Genomic DNA, 24,576 nt, shown 5'->3' on the forward strand with positions numbered 1-24,576 from the left:
CATTTTATTAACACAATGATGAATCAAGCTAGAACTGTAAAAGCAAGGCTTTATAAAAGAGGGAAATCAAAATGACGACAGTAATAAAGAAAACAGCTCGTCTTCCCTTACAAAAAGTGGAGGTAGAAGCCATAACAGCAACATATAAAAAAAGCATTTAATTAGTATCAGGTTAGAGATCAGTCTTTTTTTTTAATCAAAGGCTACAAACTAATAAGGGTATCCAATTCACCACAATGGTATTTAGATACTGTGGGACCTTGGATTATTGTGTTAAACAGTATAATTTTGCAGGACAAACAGCAGAACAGAAACATATCCTTTGAGGAAAAATTTCCAGAAAAATCCTATCTAGCAAATGAAAAAGCTAAAAAAAAAAAAAAAAGAGCCAACGTAATGTAAATGAATAATGCAGCACTCAGCATAATATTCAACTTTAAGGCTCATCTTACTATTTTAGCCTGACAGCATAGTGAAATGACAAATTGTAACACAACATAAAAAATGATTCAACAAAATTGCTTTTAATCTTTATAAATAATCTCAAAGTGGCAACTGAATTTTGACACCGATTGTATGTTGCATGTTTTAGGATTAGACTGAAGTGTAATTTGGTCTCCAGGTAAGACACAATGATGATAATAATACACCAAGTATTTCATACTTATTAAGTGTTTGGTCAGTACTACACTTGATAGCCCTGAGTTTTTGATGGCAAAAGTACAGAGGTACTGTTACAGCCCACATCTGCCGTACCATTGAGAAAAGGACCCTTTTGTTTGAAATTTTGGATGTAAATGTTGAAATATGGGAACTCAACACTGATGACAATATCTTTGTACTGCTACATAGCCAATGTTAGCATTAACAGTTGTTCATGTACATATTCACTATCATAATTCATCCTTTTACTCACACTGTTGTCCAGTTGTGGAAAGCACCTCTCTTGTTTTGTTTCCATTTTTTTCTTCTATTGAGGTTAGTATGCCAAGCAACTGTTCAGACTCAGTCAATGTGTCTGTTAACATGTTAAGTCTCGTACAAGATAAAGAAAACAACGGTTAATGCTAATGTTTTGTAGCAATGGCTACATTTAGAAACAGCTTCTTTAGTACTTTCCCTAAATATAAAATTAATACTTAGCAAAAAAGGACCTTTTTGGTTTTTGGAAATGTCTGCCTTCTATTCTACAATGTTTTTTTGACAATTAGTACCAAAATGAGTCATTCAATAAAACTACATGTTAGACAATTCTGAGACAAAGAAGCTGGGCAGTTACGATGGTCTGACACCCCCCTCCACATCTGCAGGCGGGTGGGCTTCTTTGTGGAAAGGTGTTTCCTTGTAAATGAACCAGCAGTTTCCACCCCACAGAATGAGGTTAAGAAAACCAAAAATCTGCCAAAAAAAAAAAAAAAAATCACATGAGTCAAATCAGCAAGGCTGTGGCTATACATGCTGTTTCAAGCACATTTTGAATAAGACAAAGTTGGAACTCACCACTGAAGCATTTAGCCGGCCCATGTGAGGCACAGCACCCGGGGTGCACGTGTTGCCAGTGCCACCCTGGCAAACAGAGAGCAAAGACACGATGGTTGCGGGACTGGTGGCCCATTTAACATCGGTCAAGCCTTTAGCCCAAGCTGAGGATGAGGCCAACCACAGGAAGGTCAAAGCCCCAGTCACCAACAGGTCCTAATAGAGCAGCAGAAGAAAATGATCAGTACCAAACAGACAGTGACGCCTTTACCAAATAAGCTGTCTTAGACAAACACATCCCAGTGCAATCTTTTCCCTGGTTGCTTTAAAACCACACCCATGAACTGTTTCATTTTCACAGCTCTGTCAAATGCACCTTCTCTGACCTCCTGCTGGATTCCAGTGGTAGACTCCCTGAAATCCAGCAGCAGATGTCAGATGTTACTTTTCTTTTTCCTTACACACGAGACAAAATTTTAATATGGCTTGCTTGGCTATAACTTAAAGGGACAACGAGGAGTTTCTATTCAGTTATAAAAAAGTCTCACGTTAATGTGGATGAATCTACGCTACCCACACTTGTTAAGGCCCATTTTCGATAAATATATCGTTCTGTCTCTATCGTTATTTTGTTATTATTAGTGGTGGCGGAAATGCTGGTCGAGCCGACCAGCGTTTCCTTCGTGGCGAGTCATGAGAATAACGCAGCCAAATCGCCGTTTATGGTCGGAACTACGACGGTATGTGAACCTCTTTGAACCTCTGACTTTAATTATTGATGAATGAAAACATGAGTCCGTCTTGCGCCGGTCAAAGAATTTCACGGTGCGCGCGGAGGCTCATAAATGTAGTGTGAAAACGCTTCGCTTTTCCAAAACTCCTCGTTGTCCCTTTAATCCATTCAGATTGATTTAGAATTATCATCATCATTAATAAACTATTTGTGGATGGAGAGGGGGACGCAGCTAAACTGCTTCACCAAAACAACTGAGAAACATGAAGAATTCAGATAAACTTACCACAATGGGGCCTCGGCTAGATTCTCTATACACGTGCTGGTAGCCCAAGTAGAGGACTAGTGTGGCAGTGCTGTAAAGAAAGGCCAGTACTCCAATGCAGACGTAAAACTGTGCTGAGGACGCATGGTCTCCTGTCAGGAAGGTAGGGGTGGTGGTGGTCTGATTGACTTTACAGTCAGGAACATCATAAGGATGGTCCATCAACCTGTGTAAACATAAGGTTTAGTTAGAATAATCCTTACAGTACACACACACAGTAATGTAGTCCCTCTGAGGGACTACATAGCATTTGCTCACACACGTACACCATCAAATATACGCACCTGAAGGGGTAGTTAAAGACTGCGTGGATTTCTCTGCTGGGTTGCCCTTGGCAAATGATGTTGAAGCTGGTTGTGCCACTGTAACCACAAGTGGTGGCGAATGCAAATATGGAGAACAGCTGCAGTAACAGACACAAGATAAGATGAGACACATTTGGCATGAGAAGATGTTCAGGCCAGTGTGCTGTCATTACTCACATGAATACACACACTTCCTTTTCATTTTTGCGCAACACACTTTTGTCAGGAAGCCCCAGCCTCAGTCACAGGGTGACATGGCTGTAAACAGTGTGCAAAAGTTTGCAAAAGCACCATGTACTGAGAATACAGCAATAGACAACACAACATAATAAAAGGTAACACATTTTTAGTCAGACCAAGCAGCAATAAACCCTTCTGCAGTAGTAGAGGTAGGCCATAAACTCATCATCCACCTCTGAACTGCTTTGCATGCCTTATTTGAAACGGTGTGACAGCTCAAGGGAGATCTGCATAGCTTCTCCGGGCGTGCAGTGGGTCACAAGACAAACAACATAATCAATTTGTAAGACATTTTCGCCACCAGGAGTGGACATCTCGTCTATGTAACACACCCCGCCATAGGCCATATGGTAAAAAAAAAAAAAAAGAAAGGAAAAGATTTCGCAAAACTTACCCATTCCAGCAGACGGATAAAAGCCAGGGGCTCTTTCAAAGGACCCAGGTCAAGAGTGAACCCTGAGGTCAGTACTTTCTGATGAGAAAGAGACAGTGAGGGAGAAGAAGCCGTTACACTGCTGAAGTGGTCTCACCCACACCCACACACACACGCAGGAATAGGTGTGTTTGCTGCACAACAACTGCCGATCAATAAACGTCGTTAACCGCTCTCGGCTTCCTGGCAGCGCCGTTACCTGGGCGACAGAGTCCATCGTCGCACCGGAGAAGACCACGTCGGCTTGTGGCTGTGTTTGCCCCCGCTCTGTCCGCCGATGTTCGGGGTTTGGTTGCTGCTCTGACGACGTTGTTCGGGTTTGTCAAACTTTTCTCCAACTTCAGCGAATCGTAGTGGAACCACGTGACGCCCTGACGTCAGGACGTAGAGCTCGACGGCGCTGCTGCTGCTGCTGCTGACACTGTTCAAACCTTCAAACCAACACGTCCTCACAAGACTCAACAACTAGAAACTTACCTTCTGCTTGTGTGGACTACTTTGTATCCTGTCTGGGTTTTTTTTTTAATTTTATTGAATAACAAACTCGAGAAACATTTATGAAACCTATGGCAAACCCCTGGCAAAAGCCTAGCATTTTAAATGCAACTTATGCAGAATGCTCTTCTCAACAAAACAAAACAGTTGTGGACTTATTGTTTTATTTCATTAACTAGAAAAAGTATTTCCAAGAACATACTTTCAGCACTTGAAAAGGTTAATCTCTCAGCCTACAATATGTTTAAGCTTTAGCGTCAGCTTTTTTCAACATTGCTTCAACAGTTTCTTCGAATTCATCAGCATTGTTTCAACAAGCATTCACACGCATTTCCTCCTTGGAAATGCTTTTTCTAGCTCCTTTGTTAATTTGTCGACAGTTTTATTCATGATATCAAGTTTGCAAACAAAAAGCCACCGGATGAATGAATGACTAGCATTTTTTGTCAGCAGCATAATTTTTTATTTAGACAAATTTTTCCACAGAAATAAATAAAAGCAGAAATTTGGAAATACACAATAAGTACAAATATAAAGCAGCAAAAAAAATGTGATTTTTTAAATGGGGTTTAAGGACAGTGTGCACTTGCATTAATCATTTAGAAAAATGAAAATATGTGTGCAGCAGAAACCTAATTTCCATCTGTAGCATTCAACTTTTTTCGTTAGCAAAAATTATTTTATTTATGTGGCTAAGTCATTTTTTTTTCTTCATACCCTCTGTGTATTTGAGACAATACAGTCCTGTATGTATACGCGTTTAAATGCACTACCTTTGAGTATCAAAATGATACCTACAAAAACAGAAGAGTCAAGTTATTTTTTAATTTATCAAGAAATACAGCTTGATTATTATTATTATTGATAATGATTATTTCACTAGCAGTAGCTGACCTCTATAAAGTCCAGCTCTTATAAATTTCCTCCACATACTAATTCTAATACATGAATGGGATGTGACGCGATGACATCACTGAAAGAAAAAAAAAGGCCTCATGGTTTACTGTATTAACTATACCTGAACATTGATGGTCTACAAATGTGTGCCCTCAAGGCACAGTATATAGCTGGAGTCTTGCATTATTGCCTAATCATGTTACCAATTTATTTTTGATGGGTTTTTGTCAAAATGTAGTTTTAAGTTGTTGTGTTACATATGCCTAAATAATGTTCTCCTATAGTCAAATTACTGAAAATTACACACAGCACCTAGGTCACATTCAAGGAAGCCCACAAGTCAATTTGTGGATTTTGGTTTCAATTAAACCATGTTTTGTTTTCTGTGTAAACTGCATTTAAATAGCACTTGGGGGCTGACAAGATACACAGTCAATACAAAGAGGCCAGAAAAGTGAGATTCAAAACATAACTGTTTTGCTCTAAGGCCCCTTGACATGTAATCCAGCTATGGTACTTTTATGACACGATGATGCAAAACAAGCACAAATATGTTGCTTCCAAAAATGTTTCATTTTGAATGTAAATGAAAATGATCAGGCAGTGAATACTTATGTCAAAATCAATGCACATGTATGTCAGCAAAGACTGAATATCTATCTAATGTCAATATCTAATATCTCATTCTGCAAAAAACTGTATTAGTGAATATGAAAATGTCCAACAAAACATAGTATAGCATATGGCATTAGTTTGCAAAGTATAACATGGGAGTGTACAGTGAATGTGCAGGAATAGTGGGACTTTTCACTAGAGGTCACCATTTCCATGGAGACTATCAGAGTGTCACTAAACCGAAGTTTGTATCAAAAGCCATGTGTTTCCCGTGACTTCCATCAGTTTAGGCTGAACTCATTCACACAGACTGTCCATGTACCTCCCTCAGTTTGATTCAATAGAGACAAGCTTGACTTTTAGCAGGGAAATTCAGGTACATTAACTTCCACCTCTCAATTTGCCTAGTTTTTTTCAGGATATTGTACAGCCAGACAGGAAGTTTGGGGTCCTTTTAGGAGGGCAGCACTCTCATCCTAGGGAACATCTCAAAGGAATAAGAGTGGCTTTGTTCTCCACCTTTTAATAGTTGACTGGGCTACCATGGGGGAGGGGCTGAAACTCCATTGTACAGTCCCCTTTGTGAAGGAATGCTGCTCTACAGATCAGATTGTTTGGCTTTCTGCGTGCATCTGGGAATCATGAAATACCCAAGCAAGAGGTACATACAAAGGACATCCCTAATGCTCCAAGACAGATTAGAGTGTAGCTGTGGGAAAATGTGGATTTTAGTAGCCTACTTGGTTTCAGCCTTTAGGAAACCACTGAAACTTGGTCAACAGCCTGTTACTCTTGGCCATGATGAGATGACACCTTATTTGTTGTTGCACACCTACAAACCTGTCGGACGAGTCGGCCACGCCAAAGGTTAATCAGATACTGACAGATCACATTTGAATCTTTTCAGCCAGGCCGAGGGCAGTTACGGGTACAGGGATTTTTTTCCTGCAACACATGACTAGCAGTCATGTGTTTGTTTGACCCACTGTCCCATCACATGCACAAATTTAATCAAGAATATGACTCAGTGCAACCAACAAAATGAATAAATATAATTTGAGAACGCAACAGGCTGTGCAAAAACATCCTTTAATAAAAGATCATACGATGCAAAGGTTCATTTAAATTTTTTGACCCTGTTGTTCTTGGTTCCCATGAATGGCATCATGAGATCACACCTCGGCTATTTCAAAACCGTTGAGACACACAAGCGTGAAACACTGAGACAAAATTTCACAATGTCTTACAGTAATATCCATGTAAAGAGGGATTTCTTCCATAGCTGCCTGCCATTAGGAAACTGCCACTTGTCATTTGTTCCAACAAATTTCAAAGCATGTTCATTATTTTTCTCCCTTTTCATTTTGTGTAAATAATCTGTTTTTTCAAAGATTTAACATGATTTCATCTCTTGGTTGAATTTCCCAACATTACACCAAATCCAGATGCTTAATCTCAGACAAAGTGTGGTTACACATGATATGTAATATAGCACCAATATCTCATAAAAAGAAGACATACTGAAAACTCTGTTGTGTTCTAGTGACAGGATTAATGGGAATTAACCAATTAACACTACAATTCCACCACATATAATATGTGTGTAATTTCATTATCAATGTTGAATGTTGCATTTATTTCAATAACCCCTTTTCCACCCAAATGCCGAAGAAATTTTGTTTTTCTGCTTTAAATTAAGTTGTAGCTGGATGGAGTTACATAGTATTACTCAACCTATCCTGACAGGCTCTGACAGCTAATTATACAGCTCCTCTGTTTCGGCACCGCCTCTTCATGGTTGGGCCAATGAGAAACGCCGAAAGGTGGACCACAACAGAAGAGCAGCCAATCACATCGCCTGCTCTCTGCATAGAGCATAACGGATCCGCAGACACAATTTGCGCGATCGGTACAGTGTACAATGTTGGCTAAGGAGTTGCAGCACCAATAATTGGTGTCAAACACCCGCTTTAATTTGCGGTATTGCGATTTTTCCTCTCGCTTTTTTCAAATCTTCTACCTCGTCGCGAGAGAGAGAACGAGAGAGGGAGGCTCGAGGGCAGTCCGTGCATTCAAAGCGTGAAATAGTCGGTGTCAGGAGGACTAGTGTTTTGTTGATGTCATCCGCGGCGCTGGAGCTGTAGCGACCTTCAATTTGTAGGAAAGCCCAGGGATACATAATAGACTCGGTTTGGGCTGTGTGGCTTTTTTTTTTCTCTCTGTCTTCTTTGTTTTGTTTTCTTCGCCGGTGACACCAGCGACGATGACGGGACTCCTGCTGCACTGTGCTCTGCTCCTGTCTGTATCCACTTTCGCAGCCGGTGTAGATTTCCAGTCGGGATACAAACCCTCCGGACAGTCGGTTTTTGTGAAGCGTTCAGACACCGGAGAAGGGAAAGCTGCGAAAATCATAAGGAGGTCTCTGCCGGCATGGCTCGCTCCATCATCATCATCATCATCATCATCATCACATCACAAGATTAAACGCAGGAGCACCGACCAGGGCGACTCCTCCTGCCAAGCTCTGCAAGAATATGGCACCAAGTTAGCAGACAACACCCACCGTGTAAGTTACCCACCGAGAGGTCCTGTTACACTTCGCACGTCTCACGGTTAAATGAGCCCAGAGAGGAGGAGGAGGAGGAGGAGGAGGAGGATAATGATGCGCAGGTGCTAACCAGGTGCACACCAACAGGCCTAATCAGCAACCCGGTGTTGCCAGACACCTATAGATGGGCTGTTTTCCATTCAGCTGCAAGCCCTGCAGCCCATGCAGGATCAATGCTACACTATTTATTTATTTCCCTCGTGTGAAACTAAAAATTGTAATTAAAAACATGTGCATCATTATCAAAACTGAACTGCAGAGTCAGGCGTTTCCTGCACCTTCTTCTAACCCCATGAAGCCACTATGGGAATCCTATTGTCTCTTATGGCTCCCACATCAGGTCTGGTTAGATTTTTTTCCTTCTTGTATATTTGGTGCAGTGAAATACAGTGTAGTCAAACTGTAACAACGCCACTCTTCCTCATACGCAGGCAACACAGCAGCACGGCCAAAGCTCAAATGCTCCACTAATGTCTTTGACCTATATCTTATTCTAGTAAAGGATGCAGCTGTATTCTGTGTTAGAGGATCCACTTTTCTCAGCCTGACAGAGAGTGAATCTGTCTGAGTGTTGTCAGGAAAATTGGCTCAGGGGAATCCATGTGACTGGCTGTGTGGTAGTGATTTTGTAATTAAATGCTGTGTTTGTGTGTCAGTGAAAGCAAGCAAGCGAGTTTGTCAGGAGGAAACAGAGACTACAGTGGAGAAGTACAGTAGAGAAGAGAGGGCTAAATTTGGACTCAGCTGTGCCACAAAGAGAAAGCACCCGATTCTGCATCTCAAAAAAAATATATATCTACGCAACCGTGCACTGGTCTACTCAAAACAAACAGGAAGCTGAACTCAGCAGAGCCCTGTGCTGCTTATTTGCCTAGCTCCTCGCTGCCATGTGATCAACTTTGCATTGCAGTCTTTGTATACTTGGCCTCAGTAATCTAAAGTCCACAGAATTCCTAGAGGCTCAGCCCTGTCATTCCCCTCAAGGTTTCTGCTGCAGGTCCCGCCGGTGCCGGAGTTGCTTACAACACAAGTGGCAGAAAGAGAGTGAATGTCCCTACAGTTGAAGAACAATAGGCCACTGAAAGGATTACATGAATCCAAACTTTTATTTCTGACGGGAGAGTGAATGTCTGTTTCTTCTACCTCAGACTTGATGAAGAGTGAAATAGGTTTCAAGTATTGGCCTGGGAGCCATGTGAATGCTGAAATACTGGTCTGTCCTGTCCTAAAAAGGTGCCACACATTGTAGTCTCTCCTGAATGCTGGGGCACATGGTGACAGGAAACATGGCACCTGTAAAAGTAAACACATCCAGGAAGCTAATTCACTGCATTCACTGCAGTTTATAATTGTGTGGTCAGTTTACATTTTTCTTTTTCTTTTTTTTTTTTTTTTTTACAGTATACCTTCAATGACCTGAGTGGATCAGTGTCACTGGCCTGGGTTGGAGATGGTACAGGGGTGAGTGCTACACTGTTTCTCATGCATGGTTGTTCAACTGTGACATGGGTAGGGAAAACAAGAGCGGGTTACTCAGTGAACTGTGTGAAATTGACAGGGTAGTCTGCATAGATTACATAATAAATTCCCTCACATCGGGGTCTTTGCACATTAACCATTGCTCCACTCAAGATTAACCCCTTTTTTTGGCAGGTGATCCTGGCTTTGACGACCTTTCAGGTGCCCTTCTTCATGATAAGACTTGGGCAGTCCAAACTTTATCGAAGGTAAGTGTTACGGCCTCGCTTGTTGAGAAAAAACAACATACGGTAGTTTGTATTTGATTTGCATCTAATTTGGCTGCAACCATTTTTTTTCTTGCCAGCGAGAATTATGGGAAGTCATTTCAGGATGTCACCAGCCTCATCAACAACACCTTCATCAGATCAGAGTTTGGCATTGCTATCGGCCCTGAAAACTCTGGGAAAGTAAGTCATATCGACATCAAGTCCTCACCAAATGTAGCACCACCACCATGATGTGTCTGACCCCTAAAGACCCCTTAACATCCTGTCACCTTGTGCGGCTACATCTGTCTGAATTCTGCACTCTGCATTATAGGTGATCCTGACAGGCGATGTGTCCGGAGGTCACGGGTCTCGGATCTTTGTCTCTGATGACTTTGGAAAGAGTTTCACCAACAGGGACCTGCCCTTCACCCCCCTGATGCAGATCACATACAACCCTGATGACTCCAAAGTCCTGCTGGTCCTCAGCAACAATGTAAGTAGTGAGTGGTAACATTGTTAGCGGAGTGTGACCTCTTTTTATCGCTCTGTTATAAAATCCTTAAGCAAAGCTCAGGCCATCTCACTTCTACATAGGCAGAAGACTTCCATTAGTCAATCATAACCCCTAACCCCTAACCCTAACCCTTTCATCACCTGTTTGCACAGAGTATATTTACTGACATGTCTGTGGAGTTTATAAGCAGGGCTAGTTTACTAAGTCCAAGTTCTGCTGTGGTTGAGGTGGTGAGGTGTGAGTTCATCATTTAAGACTTTTTTTTTGTTCATCCTCAGAATGAAATGTGGCTGTCTGAAGATTTTGGCAACAACTGGAAAAAGGTCCACGACATGGTGTGTCTGGTGAAATGGTAAGAGACAAGACAAACAGTCGGTATCAGCACCTTAGTCACGAATAAAGACAGTGTGATTCAGCATGCCCAAGAGTCTGTCTCAGTGAAATAGTTTTTTTTCATTGAGAGCAGTAAGTGTGAAAAAAACCCATTCTTTTTGTTATTAAAGTTTTTATTTGTTTATATGAACATATATAAACAGACAGTATTGTTTGTAGTTACAAGACATCCCATGATAAATGCTCATTTTTTAAAACAACCAACCAAAGCATTCAAAATTTATATTCACATCAGTGCAGCCAGTCAAATCATGAAAAACCCCATTCTTATTCCTCTATCAAAAATCTGCGTGCAACCTGTTGGTCAGTTGTCATTTGCTTTAACTGTTCCTTCATAAGCCTTTTTAGACTTAATGGAAGAAACCTACCTAACACGTGTTAACTAGGAGTCAGTGCTTATGCTGTGCTTTCTAATAAAACCTGTTTTAACGTGTTTTATGGACTTTGCTGTGGCAGATTATAATTGATATTACTAAGCTAAAACATGTTCCCAGGTTTCCTTCCTTGTTGCTGCACCATTGCCTAATAGGCAAAACAGTGAAGCTGCATTGCAGTCAATGGCTGTTTGACTTGCTCTGTGGTGGCCAAGCCCTCACAGCGCTCCTGTTATTTCGGAGGCACTCCTTGGTTTGTTTTGCCTTGTGACCTTTGGATCTCTAAATATTATTAAGATAGCATTTTCAAGGCCACGGTGTCCATGGGAAAACTCTATGTACAAAACAGACTTTCTGAAGCATAACCTTTTATCTCTGGGCCAGGAGAAGCTGATCTACACAGGCTGTGTGAAAATAGGTCATTGCCAACTGAGACAGGAGTTTTCTGATGTCACAGCACTCAAAAGAAAGTGCATGGTTATGAAGGGGCAGGCCTATATGCTGGTTATACGTGAACCTATGTCATACCGTGCTTACTTTAATAACGAAAGCAAAACCCACAGCACTGTACGAATAGATGGAGAACGCAGAAAGAGTACTGTATGCGACCTGGTTTATTTCCTGGTGCAGGAACACGCCTCATAGTTTCCAAGCATGACTTTGTTTATTGATGCCAACACACCAAGAACTCTCACATCCTTATTGACAAAGTCATCCACGCCTGTTTGCTTATTGACTCTGTGGACTCAAACATATGTGTGGTTTTAATACAAATTCTTTGCACTTTGTACTCTGATTTTAGGGGAAGGAAAAATACCATCTTCTTCACAGCGAACCTAAATGGATCCTGCAGTAAGTGATCCACTCACAAAGCAAAACCTGAAAAAAAAGATCTTGTGACATTTCAGTCCAGACCTACGTCTCGCTGCCATTTATGTATGTACATGTAGATTACTGAAATGATGATTGTTATTAATGCAACAGGTGAATATTGTAAATTTGCATGCTTGCTCTTTGCAGTTTTATTTGTTACAAACTAAGTTGTTAATTTTTTTGTCAGGTGATCGGGGAATGCTAGTACTGAGGAGGACGTCAGACTATGGTAAAACCATCAAGACCGTCGCTGCTAAGATCTACTCGTTTGGCCTTGGTGGACGCTTCCTCTTTGCCTCTGTGATGACAGGCAAGGTCAGTGTACACTCGGTCCAAATAATAGCTATATAGACAAGATCTCGTATCCAGAGGCACAACATTTATTGTTTAGACCTTTTCTGTTTGTAAGTTAGTAACATCATGCTGTACCTGCGGCTGGTGAATTGGAAATTAAGTGTTACTGTTTTTGTTGTTTGTGTTGGTAAAAAGACATTTTCACACGTCTGTGTGGTTTAAAAGAGAAGTAATGAGAGCAGATAACACATTTATGATAATGTAGGGAAGTATAGTCATGACTGAAGGGGAAATGCAGAATATGAATCGGGTAGAGGAAAATACTCTATTTGCTGGAACACCTTTTGTGTATGCAAAATCAGTCGTTACAAAAGACAAAATATCGTCTTATCGTAAAAATCGTCTTACAAAATATGTCATTTTCAAGAGACTTATTTTGTGCATACGTATGTCTCTGTATCTGTGAAAATTTAATCCAGTTGATTTGCATGAGATTTGGGCATTGTTTGCTCACCACCTATTTCTCTACAGGGGACTTTGAGGATGATACACGTGTCAGTGGACCAGGGCGAGTCATGGAACATGGCCCAGCTGCCCCCTGTTGGACATGAGCAGTTCTACTCCATCCTGGCAGCGAATGATGAAATGGTCTTCATGCATGTTGACGAGCCGGGAGGTCAGTCCATACATTAGCTTCACGCTATTTCTCATCATACTGTGTAACAAAGCACTAATGCTACTTTAGAGGCAGACAGTGTGTTTGTCATTGGATAAAATGTCTTTAAAAAACAGTTATTCACATTTGTGTCAGATCTGAAAGCAGATAAGAGAAAAAAGTTAATACAAATGTATTTGTTTAACATTAATTTAATCTTAAGGTGCAACATTTTGTTTGCATTCATCTAAAAAAAATGTCAGTTTTGGTAACAAATAACTCACCCACAAGTGTGAACCATGTTTCACATTTATTGTAAATGTTAGAGTAGAGTTAGATCTAATTTTTGATTATCATAAATCTACATATTGTTTTTCGCACAGCAGACATTTTGACTCACAGTCATAGTCCAAAAACCACAGGCATCGTTAATAACATTTACAGTGACTCTGTTCTATTCAGGTAAATAGCCATGACAATGAAGCAGTACGCACAATACCAGGACACTGACAGTGTCATGATTTCAGTGAAGAAGGCTAAAAGTATTAGACTTTAGACAATCCTGTGCATACAAGTTTTGTACTTTTGTTGTCATTGTTTGATCTAGGCCATTAATTTTTTCAGTTAAATAAAATGTATATTTCTGGGATGAACAAGAGCACAGTCAATAAACCTGCTCGCTACCTCCCAACATCTGTGACCAACGTCTCACTTTTAGCTGAGCACCTGGCTATATCTTCTTGCAGCCCCACTCAAAAATGTTTTGCAAAGCCTTACTAAAAGAGTGGAGGTTGTTTCAACAGTGCATAAATGTCTGTTATTTGGCATTTGTCATTTTCATCTGTCACATATGGGTGTAGGCTAATGTCTGTGTGTCCACATACTCTTTGCCAAACACTCTTTTAAAATGAATTTCCCTTTGGGGATTGATAAAGTAATTCTTATCTTATCTTATAAAGTCAAGTGCCTCTTAACCATTACCTGCTCTGAAACTCAGCATGTGAAAGTCTGCGGTTGTTTTTCTCTGTCCACAGATACAGGCTTTGGTACTATTTATGTATCAGATGACCGGGGCACTGTTTACTCCAAGTCACTGGAGCGGCACCTTTATACCACCACAGGTGGTGACACTGACTTCACTAACGTCACCTCCCTGCGTGGCGTTTTCATCACCAGTGTCCTGGCTGAAGGTACACATGTATATGTGTCTGTGCTTTCGTAAAGGAATAGCAACAAATGCCTGTTGCAAATTCCCCTAGAAACATGCACACACACACACACACACACACACACACATGACTTCTCCATTACATACTGGAGCGAGGGCGTTGGGTAAATATTTAATTAGCTGTTCAGTGTTAGATGTGCTGTCTGTCTGAGACGGCTGGCTGACACTTGAGCAGAAATATCTCACATCACCAGCTAAATCTTAACTCCACCACGTCTGCTGCTCTCTTTTCTGCTGAGAGCCCCTTCTGTGTGTGTCTCCCTCTATTGTAATCTACTCTTTTTCTTACTTCCGCACGGCCGCCCTGTGGTTACATGATAATTGCCCAGGCTGTATGGGTCTGACCCCTGCACTGCTCACTCTTGTTTCCATGTACATTTGGGCTAAATGAGCCTCAGCTTTACTTTGACACATTGTTTCTGAATAGCAGAATTAGCTAAATGTTTGAGTCTTACCAGTGAATGTTCTGTCTGTGTCTGTTCTCGCTGTTCCAGGTGACTCTGTGCAGTCTGTGGTGTCCTTTGATCAGGGAGGAGAATGGGTTCCCTTGAGGAAACCTGCCAACAGCAAGTGTGACGCTACTGCAAAGGACCCAGAGAAGGTAAAACAAAAAACAGGAAATTGGTCTTTCTTGAGAAAAAACTTGTCTCGATGAAGAACTGTTGTAGAGATGATTGCATTCTGTTGAATTATGGATTGCAGTGCTTTAAAAGTTAAATGCAATATATGATGGAAGTGTTATTTTTCATTTCCTAGTCAGTGACTTTCACAGTGTTGGTACTACAAACCTTCAGGCACCAATTGCTGATTGTGTTTATACCTACAGTGCAGTCTCCACATCCATGCAGCGTACAGCACTGCTATGAGGCTGAATGTCCCCATGCTGCCTCTGAGTGAACCAAACGCTGTAGGGCTCATTGTGGCTCATGGTAATTTCCAGTTGACAGCTTTCCTTCCAGATTTATCAGCAACGTTTTGTGTGAGATAATCTCACTTATCAGGATAAACATATTTTATCAGGGAGTGTTGGTGATGCCATCTCGGTGATGAGGCCCGATGTGTATGTGTCCGATGACGGAGGGTACACCTGGATTAAAGCCCTCGATGGACCTCATCACTACGCTATTCTGGACTCTGGAGGACTGCTGGTGGCTGTGGAGCACAACGCCAATCAACCTGTCAACCAGATAAAGTAAGTTATAGGGAATGGAGCTGTATTAGCTAATGTGAGGTCTGTTTTTACTTCTGTATGTCTTGTAACAGGTGCTACTAATAACATAAGTGATGGTTCTAATCCAAGCAAATATCTCATTAACAGTGTGACCTTGAGGAAGCATGCACAAAGCCATGGCCCTAAAAATGAAGCAGCTAAATATAATTCAGCCCTCATTCATTTTATTATCAACTGCTGTGCTTTTCCTTCCACACTATTTCCTACAATACTGCAATATTAACAAACAGTAAAATTTTCTGTAGCACATTTTAGCAATGTTTCCAAGGTTTCTAGGGAAATAGTCCACTATGGTAGGATAATCCCTCTGTGGTATCAACAGTGAAGTGGCTGTCAGCGATCCATGACTTTTCCCAGTGGACTGCTGCATAAATTGGGTCAGTGTCTCAGTGCGAAAGATATAAAATATCAGACAGTGAGAGAGGGGAGAGACAGAGAGAAGGAGGAGGGAGGGAGGGATGAGGCCATTGGACTACTAGGCTGTACGGCCCACTCTGGTGTTATGAGGCCATCATATCCCTTGCGTCTGCATCCCCAGTAAACTGTTATGGTTTGGTACCGTGGTTCCTTCCACCCACTCACCCTTTATCTGTCGTTATCTTTATCATTGTTTCAACACTGAGGTCGTTTGGGGACTGTTGGTGACTCACTTCACTGGCTTAAAACCTCAGAGAAAAGCTAAAATCCGGAAAATCCAAATTACTTCAAATATCTGTGCAGCCATCGACTCAGTAACAATAACAGTAACTGTGTGGACGACACCACGAGGATCAGTGCAGCAGAGAGAGGTCAGGACCACAGCTCAGTAAGTCCAGAACAAAGACGAGTTTTCTCAGCAGAGGATGGCAAGTCTTATGTAGCAGGACAATGGCACACAGCTTCATCTTAATCAGATAGACTAATTGAATTATAAACTAATCTCACAATTTCTATAGCTGCAAACTGGAGTGGAAACAGAAAAACGTTACTAAAATTTACTAAAATGTAGCAAAAACCAGTTACCATACTTATTTTTTCTCAGACCGTACACACACCACATGCACACCATAATCATCAGTGAATCTGTAACTGAACTGTGTAAATGGAGAATCGAGTGTAAAGGGTGCAGCTGTTACTATTCAAAGTATGTTTCTACTAATAGCTCTTTTAATTATAACTTGTGTTCATTGCATGGTTCTTGTGAAGTGTCACACAGTCCATAAGGTGCATTGTGTGTTTTGGCCTGTCAAAGTCAAAATGCTCTACTGCTGCTCTGTTATTGCTTTACTTTTAAGTTTCTTGTTGATAATGTTTGTGCATGTTTTGACCTCCCAACAGGTTTTCTACTGATGAGGGGCAGTGCTGGGGTGTGTACAACTTCACAGATGACCCCATCTACTTCACTGGGTTGGCATCAGAGCCCGGAGCTCGCTCCATGAATGTTAGTATCTGGGGCTACAGGGACTCCCTGCTCAGCCAGTACTGGATCTCCATCACCATTGACTTTAGGGACCTTCTCACCAGAGACTGTGAGTGACACGATGCAAATCTGATGGTCTGATGTTATTATTTTGTAATGTGAAGTTGAGTCTATAAAGTATTGGTGTTTTTAGGTGACGACAATGACTACCTACAGTGGCTGGCGCACTCAGATGACATCAGCGACCCCAATGACGGCTGCATGCTCGGCTACAAAGAGAGGTTCCTGCGTCTCAGAAAGGACTCTGTTTGCTGGAATGGACGAGATTACCAGGTCAACACTCAGCCAACCCCATGTCCATGCACCCTGGACGACTTCCTGTGGTAAGCCGCGTTCAGGATGTCAAACTCAACCTCAAATCAAGTTACACCAGATTTGAAAAAAGGAGCAACGTTAGATTTCAACTTATTTTTGTTGACTGGTTACAAGTGACGTGACTGGAAATGTTTTCACTGATAGTGAAGTAGGATTACTGTAGATAAATTATATTTTATTCAAAGTTTGAAACTTACACTGCAGTGAGTCGAGGAGCAAAACATTTTAGATCCCAAACCGTTATTGAAAAGTGGAAGTGTCCTCAAGTATGTTTTTACTTTTTGTAAAAAATAAACTGTGACTTCATACGGAGCCAAACAACTCGACATTAACATTTACAATTTTCTCTACCTTTTCCTTTTGTAGTGACTTTGGATACTACCGTCAGGAGAACAGCTCAGAGTGTGTGGAGCAGCCGGACCTGAAAGGAAAAGTGCTGGAGTTTTGTTTACATGGCAAAGAGGAGCAACTGCAGACTAGTGGGTAAGTCCAACACATCCCTGTGTGTCAGTGTTGACCGTTAATGCAACGTGACTCACTTTATCTTGCCTATTACTTTCTAGTCTGCTTGATAAATACCTTTATTTATTGTCTTGGCCTATTGCCTGAATAGCGGTAAAGGTTAAATTTACAATGAGCAATGATTCTTTCAATTCTTTGTTAGTTATGTCATCCCTTTGTTTTTTTGCAATAATAAAACAGGGAGTTTATCCATTGAAAGCCCAAGGCCATCAGCACTGTCATGTTTTGCGGTAGAGAGAGTGACAGAGAATCGCCCTCAGTGTTTTTCTGAGTCAGAGGAGACATGTGATGAGAATGAGGAAGTATCAGTCAGATAAGCCCGAGGAAGCAGATGAAGGTGACAGTGAGTCTCATGTTTTCACTGTCAAAGAGTGAACATTTTTGGTAAATGACTTTCGACTGCACACATACTTCCCAGATAGAAAATGAACAACTCTTATTAGAGTAAACTGCTGTATTGATTGACAGCTTAACTGATGATTGTTTTAGCCTCTTTTATATATGAAAGAGCCAGCGATTTAAGTCCAAAACAGCCAAAGCAAATACTACAGCTTTGTCACGATAAAAAATATGTAAACAATCTCATATACTCTCAGTGAGCAATAACCACGGTGCTCTTGGTCCACAGCTACAGGAAAATCCCTGGAGATAAGTGTGAAGGAGGAGAGATGCCCGAGCGTAAAGAGATTGACCTCAGTAAGAGGTGTGTGAGTGACCTAGTGGGCCCAGAACTTCTGGTCAGTACCTCTCCTTACTAAGATTTTTTTTTTTTTGCAAATATGGATTTAGTCATGCTCTGTTTTTCCTCACGTACAGTACATCTGTTACTGTGTTATCTTATTTCCCACTTTTTTTGCCTGCTGTTATTTTTTAACAGGTAGACAGTCACTCCTCTAAGTCGGTGCCCATTGTGATAACAGTCATCATCGTCATGCTGCTGAGCGTCGCAGCGGGCGTCGTCTTTGTCAAGAGATATGTCTGTGGTGGCAGGTTAGTACACCGTTCTGTCCACATTTATAGTCCGTTTCCTGTCTGGAGGAGAAAATGTCCAACAAACTGCACATTTTAGATTTTTTTTTTGACCTAGCACTTTTCAGATGATTATGACCTGACAGTATTTTGTATCTGCCCCCCAGGTTCTTAGTCCACAGGTACTCTGTGCTGCAGCAGCACGCCGAGGACCCTGCTGCCGAGGGGATAGACGACCCGCTCGAGACCAACCACACTCAGAATGGAAAGATAGAGTTTCATGACGACTCAGATGAGGTACAGTGGATATTATCTCCCTCGTTTGTAAACAGGCTAGGATAGGACCATGGGATCCAAGTTTTTCTTCAAATAAATTATCATTACTAACAACAGTGAGTAATTGTTACTATTAAATCAGCTCTGGAAACTTTCAGATGCTGTCAATAGGAAGAACTTAATCAATGTAGAGATAGATCTGCAGGAAAAATAATTTTATTGAAATTATCAGTGTAGAAATAAACCCTTACACACTGTGGGCCTTATTTATCGACAACACTACATTGTGTTGGCCATGCTGAGCCAGTGTACAGGCTCTCCACCTGCTGTGAGCTGAACGAATCTATATATAAGCACAGAAGGTGTAAAAATGGAACAGAGCCCACAAATACAGGAGCATGCTAGCTGATGTTTATAGTTTCATTTTTATATTAACAGGCTGTTTAAAGAAAGCCGGAGTATAATGCACATGTAAATTTGATAGTGACACTGTTTCGATATTATTTTAATCACATCCTAACTTTGTCCATGCAATGTTTGCCCTGTTATAGTTCTTTCAAATGAGACAAAACGGTTGAAATACAACTGTCCCCTGTCAAGGAAGTTAAAGCATTAATATGAACTGAGACTATATCTAGGTCACTTGAGCTATCAGGTTACTTGTGTGTGTATGTAAACATGACCAGAATAGTATCTTGTTTGTTCACCTGGATTGGTTCTGACTATATCGCCATGTTATTTTCTTCCCTGTGCACAGGACCTGCTTGAATAGCAGGCACAACCCGTCATGCAACTAAGCAACGGGTTTGCAGTCTACCGCGTGGCTGGCCGCTGTTCCCGTCAGTCTTTTGTCTCCAGCCACTTCTTCCTTTCACCTTCTAGTATGAACTTTGGCCTCAGCTACCAGACGAAGAGTCTGTGTCTCTCTGCTGTCATCTGTGAAGTATAATGAATGTACGGAGGCGTCCTGGGACTATTGCACAGTTGAAGAGAACAAGGAGATCTTGTTGTGTTGTGCTTCAGTTGTTGATTCTCTTGATTTGAGGTTGAATATCTAAATCAACAGAAGAACTGATGCAGTAATTTGACCTGCTGACAGAGCCAGAGTAATGGGTTTTGAAGAAAAAGCTATTTGTATAAATTCACCACCATTGCATTACGGGTCCTGCTTCTCCCATCACCTGGGAGCGCTCCTGGAAAGACTTTTCTCTTCTGTTGAAGCTATGTCCTTTTTGCTCATGCACTTGTACATAAATCTTTTTTCCCCTCTATTTTGGATGTGGTATCAGTTTGGAAGGTGTTAAAAAAGATTGCTATTGGAAGCTGGTCAATAACTCCACCAGGCCACGTGAGTCTTTATACCTACTTTTAATTAAGTATTTGTTTGTCAGAAGTGCCCGGTTGGTTAAGAATACATACATTTTAGGTATTTTAGCCTCTTTTGGCACTGATTTGTGAAACCCCTTGTTGTAGTCTGTTCATGGAATACAAGCCTGCATACTTTTGGTACTCCATGGTACTGAGATCCATGGTCAAAGTAATAAGACACAAGTGGACATTTCCATTTGCATTAGGTTTGATAGCAATAACAGGTTTAGATCCAGTATATCATCCATGCACGCTAAATAATTCTATTGGCAGAATATCTCTTAAGGTCTCCATTTGCTCCATTCGATGAATGGAGACGTTGTGTTTAACACATTATGCGTGTGAGTGTATAGGGTGGTAAATGTGTCTGTTTAAAGACAGGATTTGTTAAAACGTTAATGTCTGCAGTTTCCAACTGCCTAAAGCACAAGGTCCTTTGTATGCTAAGAGTTTGTAGTTTAACATTTTTCCTAAATGTGACGTTACAATTAATGTGATAATACTGTAATAATCACTGTAGTCATATATGAGTTGTATTTATAATCATTCGAGCCGTTTTTGTACTAACAACCTTTTAAACTAATGTGGCAAATGACAAAGATGTTGAGAAATGGCTCAAATAACTATAGTTTGATAGTAAATGTCTACAGATATTTTTCACAACACATTCAGATAACCCAACACAACATTGTAATTTAGTGACAGAAACACAGGAGCAATTAAAATATGTAAATGTTGTATAGCATAATGAACACTGTAGCCTATTAGTGAACAGACATAGTTGTTTAAGCTGCAACAACACGTGGGACTGTTGAGGTTTTTCTTTTTGTTACTTGGATCTGAGTGACATCTTTTAAATAACTGGATTATGAAAACTTTAACAGTAAACTGCTGTTTTTATCTTTTAAATCATCCAAACACTACTGTCATTTTGAAGCTTAACTGGAAAGGCCAATGCCGCCACAAATCTGTCTTATCAGGATTTCTTTCCTTCTTTTAATTATTTGTTGCACAATCATTTGTCGGTCTTGTTTTAAATGTGTTGCTTCCGTGCATATTTTATTTATTTGTGACTAGCAGGTTCAGAGTGCAGTAAACTGGATGTGGTTATGCAAGTGCCTGGTGTGAGGATATGATGTGAGGCCCTCCCAATGTGTGGCCAGCGTCTATTTGCTGATAATTATTTATATCATCTCGTGTGTAACCAGTTTCATCCAGTATAGCAGTGACAAGCTCTTTAGCCGCACTTTTGAATTGTCGAGCAGCAAAGAGCATATCTGTTTTGTTTTTTCTTTCATTTTTTTTTTTTTTTTTTAACATTGAACTGCACGTCAACTCTAAATAATATTTAAATTCACAGAGAAAATAATTCACAATAACCTGGTTATTCTCTCTTTCCTGACTTGGCGTGAGACTACATTCTGGCTGTGATACTTTGACAAGAGAGTCAACTCAAATAAAAACACAGAGTGAAACAGGGTTGTTATGCAGCTGCTATACACTGGGAGAGACTTGCTGAGTTCTTATTTAAGGAGGGTTTATTGCATTAGGTGAGGGTAACACATTTTTCTTACAGTTTAAAAACTGCTGTATAAATAAATAAGTCATGTGATGGTTCTGTAAATATACAAGGTTACATCTTTGTATCTGCTATGTTTCTCTCCTCTGTATATTTGAGGCAGTTTTCTTTGGGTTTGCCAATAAATTCATACGTTCCTCTATTGTTCTCAGTGGATTCTTACTTCTCACCAACAGCAATGTAAAAATAAATAATTTTTTCCATTCTTTATTACCACAATTCTCAAATTACCGTGTGTGGAGCTCTCAGGGTCAACATAGATATGAGAATAAACGAACAGGAAATGAAAACAGATTGAGAAATCAGTTCACAGGTTAATAAATAAATTGAACAAAACCAAATAGCTGCAATACAAAAATATGTTTTATCTGTTTTTGCCTGTGTATTTCATACAGAATTGATCTAAATCCAAAAGTTCATGAGTTGATTAATATTAAGTGTAATGTGGCCAACCTGAGCTTCAGCATCTGACATAAAGACAACATAAAGTCCTCAGATTCTGTACAAAAAGTTTCCCTCCGTGTCAAAGAAATCTTTCCCCACTTGCACCACAGGAGGAACGGCCTTCTGGATGTCCATAAACTCTTCTAGCTCTTCTTCTGTCAACACCTGTCCATCCCAGCTCTCCTCTCCCTCCCCGTCCTCCTCCGGTGGATTTGTGCTCCTATGGCCGTCCTCTCCTGTGGATCTTGTCACTGTGGCGGCTCTAGTGACTCCAGCTGTGAACTGAGTGGGCACAATAGTAACAGGGGCAGGGCTCTTGGCCAAAGACACTGAGTCTTGTCCTCGAATCATTAGTGTCTGATCAGTTGCAGTGATTAAAGCACCTTCTCTATTTCCAGATGGGAGTAACTCTGGTGCACGGTTCCCCGGCAACTTCAGTCGCTCCTTCCCTGCCTTTGCACCCGAAGGCAGCACCTGTTGACCCAGTCCAGCCATTACTGTGGCATCCTGCTTGGTTTTTCTTTCAGGAGGCGGGACGAACTTGCTCCTGAGGACCCGCAGGATGACATCGGGGGTGACAGAGAAGCCCTGGGCCAGACGCTCCACGGTCCACTCTTCTGGTTGCTCTTGCTTTAGATATCTGAAAATTAATCAACAATTATTTCTAAGCCCTTGATAGGTGGATGGCAATGGCATGTTTTGGTAGATTACAGCGGGGAAAATAAGTATTGAACGCGTCAATAGATTTGCATGGTGAGCATGCATAGAGGCCATGGTGGTTAAATGCATTACTCGTTATTGTGTTTTTTTTTTTATAACTGTAGCTGCAGGTCTCTCTAAAGCTCTCTGTCAGTGATCCTTGGCTCTTGGACAACTCTTCTTTTGACTCTGTCTTGTGAGGAGAACCTGGTCATGGCCAGTTTATGGTAAAACGTTGTTCTTTTTAGTTCTGGATAACTGCACTAACGGATAAAACGGTGCATTCAGACACGTGACGTCTGTAACCAATGCCATCAGTATGTTCTGCAGCATAAGTTTGAGAGAGCTCTTTGCTTTCCCCCATCATTAGATGCCTCTTGTGTGTGACACCTTGGTGATGAGAAAAACTTTTTATAGGCATCAATTTGGACTAAACCAGCTGATATTACTTTGCCCTGATAGGGGACATAGGGGATTACTTTATAAATACTGACAGACTCCAGCTGCTTTCTTGGCTTTCCATACCTTTTTGCACCTCCTTTTCTTCATGTGTTCAATACTTATTCCCTGTGTCATTTCACTTTATTACATTTATGCACATAAATGTTTGGATTTCTTTGTATGTGTGTATTACTTGGGCTGTTGTCGACATCTGGTGAAAATTTCATGTCAATAGAAAGTAGAAGTATATTTTCTGAGACAAATGTTGACGCGTTCAATATTGATTTCTCCTCACCTGATCTGCTCAATCGTATCCCAGGTCAGTTTCCTGTTGGGAGCTCCCTTGGGAGTCATTTGCCTCCTCAGTATATGGTATTGCACAGTCCTCTGCTTCTTCCTCTCTTCACTGAAAAACACAGGAGACATGGTTTAATAACTAAGTCCACCAGGTTATTATCATCACCATTCAAATAACATGGGATATTAACTCCTGTTGTTTCTTACTGAGCCAAGGCGTCGAGCTTGTCTTCTACATCCTCCACATCCGCCAGTCCAAACTCCTCATCGGACATCTCATCGCTGTATCTCGGAGCTCTGTCTGCGGCTCTGTCTCTGCGCACATGGCCCTGTCCCACCCGGGACCCGGCGGATCCCCGGCTCGAGAGCCGACAGCTGCTCGCGGGTCTCACCGAGGGGGCAGCGAGGAGTCTGGACAGGAGGGAGAAGACCTGCAGGGGTCGGGCCATGATGCTCTCAGCGTGTCTCAGTATCATGAGCTTATTATTATGACAGAGAGGATGACATTATTATTGAACTGTCCACTAGCTTTGTCCTCTTATAACTCTGTCCCTCCGACGTTGTTACACGAGGCTGTAGGACAAATGACTGGCTCAAACAGGGTCACAGTAATCTAGTCCGAAATATTCATCATCACGCTTTATGTTTAAATCTGGGAGAAAAATAAAGCGACACAGACCCAGACCCGTGCGTGAAAGTCGTGCATATACTTCCGCAAACACGAGCCCTGCAGCGTGAAGAAGTTGCGACACTGCCCCCCACCGGCGTGGAGGTTACAAATAGGC

The 24,576-nt window shown here is 41.2% G+C and overlaps 3 protein-coding genes across 3 annotated transcripts; 1 reads left to right on the forward strand and 2 right to left on the reverse strand.

The window, feature by feature from the left end:
- Nucleotides 1-944: 944 nt before the first annotated feature.
- Nucleotides 945-3,876, reverse strand: sypl2b (synaptophysin-like 2b). The gene is made up of 6 exons (XM_085781814.1): nucleotides 3,715-3,876; nucleotides 3,477-3,554; nucleotides 2,822-2,940; nucleotides 2,499-2,703; nucleotides 1,501-1,695; nucleotides 945-1,398 (listed from the first exon to the last, which is right to left on the reverse strand). The coding sequence occupies exons 1-6, from the start codon at nucleotides 3,730-3,732 to the stop codon at nucleotides 1,276-1,278; spliced, it is 738 nt and encodes a 245-aa protein (XP_085637940.1). The 5' UTR covers nucleotides 3,733-3,876; the 3' UTR covers nucleotides 945-1,275.
- Nucleotides 3,877-7,433: 3,557 nt separating this feature from the next.
- On the forward strand, nucleotides 7,434-22,052 carry sort1b (sortilin 1b). Its single transcript, XM_085781815.1, has 20 exons — nucleotides 7,434-8,088; nucleotides 9,532-9,591; nucleotides 9,784-9,857; nucleotides 9,956-10,058; nucleotides 10,192-10,353; nucleotides 10,653-10,726; nucleotides 11,944-11,993; nucleotides 12,202-12,329; nucleotides 12,840-12,984; nucleotides 13,998-14,153; nucleotides 14,686-14,792; nucleotides 15,018-15,120; nucleotides 15,212-15,383; nucleotides 16,740-16,930; nucleotides 17,015-17,204; nucleotides 17,563-17,679; nucleotides 18,347-18,455; nucleotides 18,596-18,708; nucleotides 18,855-18,984; nucleotides 19,721-22,052. Exons 1-20 carry the CDS (start codon nucleotides 7,786-7,788, stop codon nucleotides 19,733-19,735), a joined length of 2,502 nt encoding a protein of 833 aa, XP_085637941.1. The 5' UTR covers nucleotides 7,434-7,785; the 3' UTR covers nucleotides 19,736-22,052.
- A 203-nt stretch (nucleotides 22,053-22,255) lies between these two features.
- Nucleotides 22,256-24,264, reverse strand: ngrn (neugrin, neurite outgrowth associated). Its single transcript, XM_085781816.1, has 3 exons — nucleotides 23,999-24,264; nucleotides 23,790-23,900; nucleotides 22,256-22,994 (listed from the first exon to the last, which is right to left on the reverse strand). Exons 1-3 carry the CDS (start codon nucleotides 24,238-24,240, stop codon nucleotides 22,403-22,405), a joined length of 945 nt encoding a protein of 314 aa, XP_085637942.1. The 5' UTR covers nucleotides 24,241-24,264; the 3' UTR covers nucleotides 22,256-22,402.
- Between the last annotated feature and the right edge of the window lie 312 nt (nucleotides 24,265-24,576).

Source organism: Trachurus japonicus, chromosome 7 (assembly GCF_045865225.1).
Source record: "Trachurus japonicus isolate A0001 chromosome 7, Traja_1.0".
NCBI lineage: Eukaryota > Metazoa > Chordata > Actinopteri > Carangiformes > Carangidae > Trachurus > Trachurus japonicus.

What these genes read in the sequence shown, in the direction of transcription:
- sypl2b (XM_085781814.1), bottom strand. An exon ending in TTATCCGTCTGCTGGAATGG is followed by an intron (nt 2,941 to 3,476) that starts GTAAGTTTTGCG and finishes CTGTTACTGCAG; the next exon opens with CTGTTCTCCATATTTGCATT. An exon ending in CTAGCCGAGGCCCCATTGTG is followed by an intron (nt 1,696 to 2,498) that starts GTAAGTTTATCT and finishes CTGCTCTATTAG; the next exon opens with GACCTGTTGGTGACTGGGGC.
- sort1b (XM_085781815.1), top strand. Translation starts at nt 7,786, where the DNA reads ATGACGGGACTCCTGCTGCACTGTGCTCTGCTCCTGTCTGTATCCACT. An exon ending in CTGCAAAGGACCCAGAGAAG is followed by an intron (nt 14,793 to 15,017) that starts GTAAAACAAAAA and finishes TTATACCTACAG; the next exon opens with TGCAGTCTCCACATCCATGC. An exon ending in AGATATGTCTGTGGTGGCAG is followed by an intron (nt 18,709 to 18,854) that starts GTTAGTACACCG and finishes TCTGCCCCCCAG; the next exon opens with GTTCTTAGTCCACAGGTACT.
- ngrn (XM_085781816.1), bottom strand. Translation starts at nt 24,240, where the DNA reads ATGGCCCGACCCCTGCAGGTCTTCTCCCTCCTGTCCAGACTCCTCGCT. An exon ending in AAGCTCGACGCCTTGGCTCA is followed by an intron (nt 23,901 to 23,998) that starts GTAAGAAACAAC and finishes TGTGTTTTTCAG; the next exon opens with TGAAGAGAGGAAGAAGCAGA. An exon ending in GATACGATTGAGCAGATCAG is followed by an intron (nt 22,995 to 23,789) that starts GTGAGGAGAAAT and finishes ATTAATTTTCAG; the next exon opens with ATATCTAAAGCAAGAGCAAC.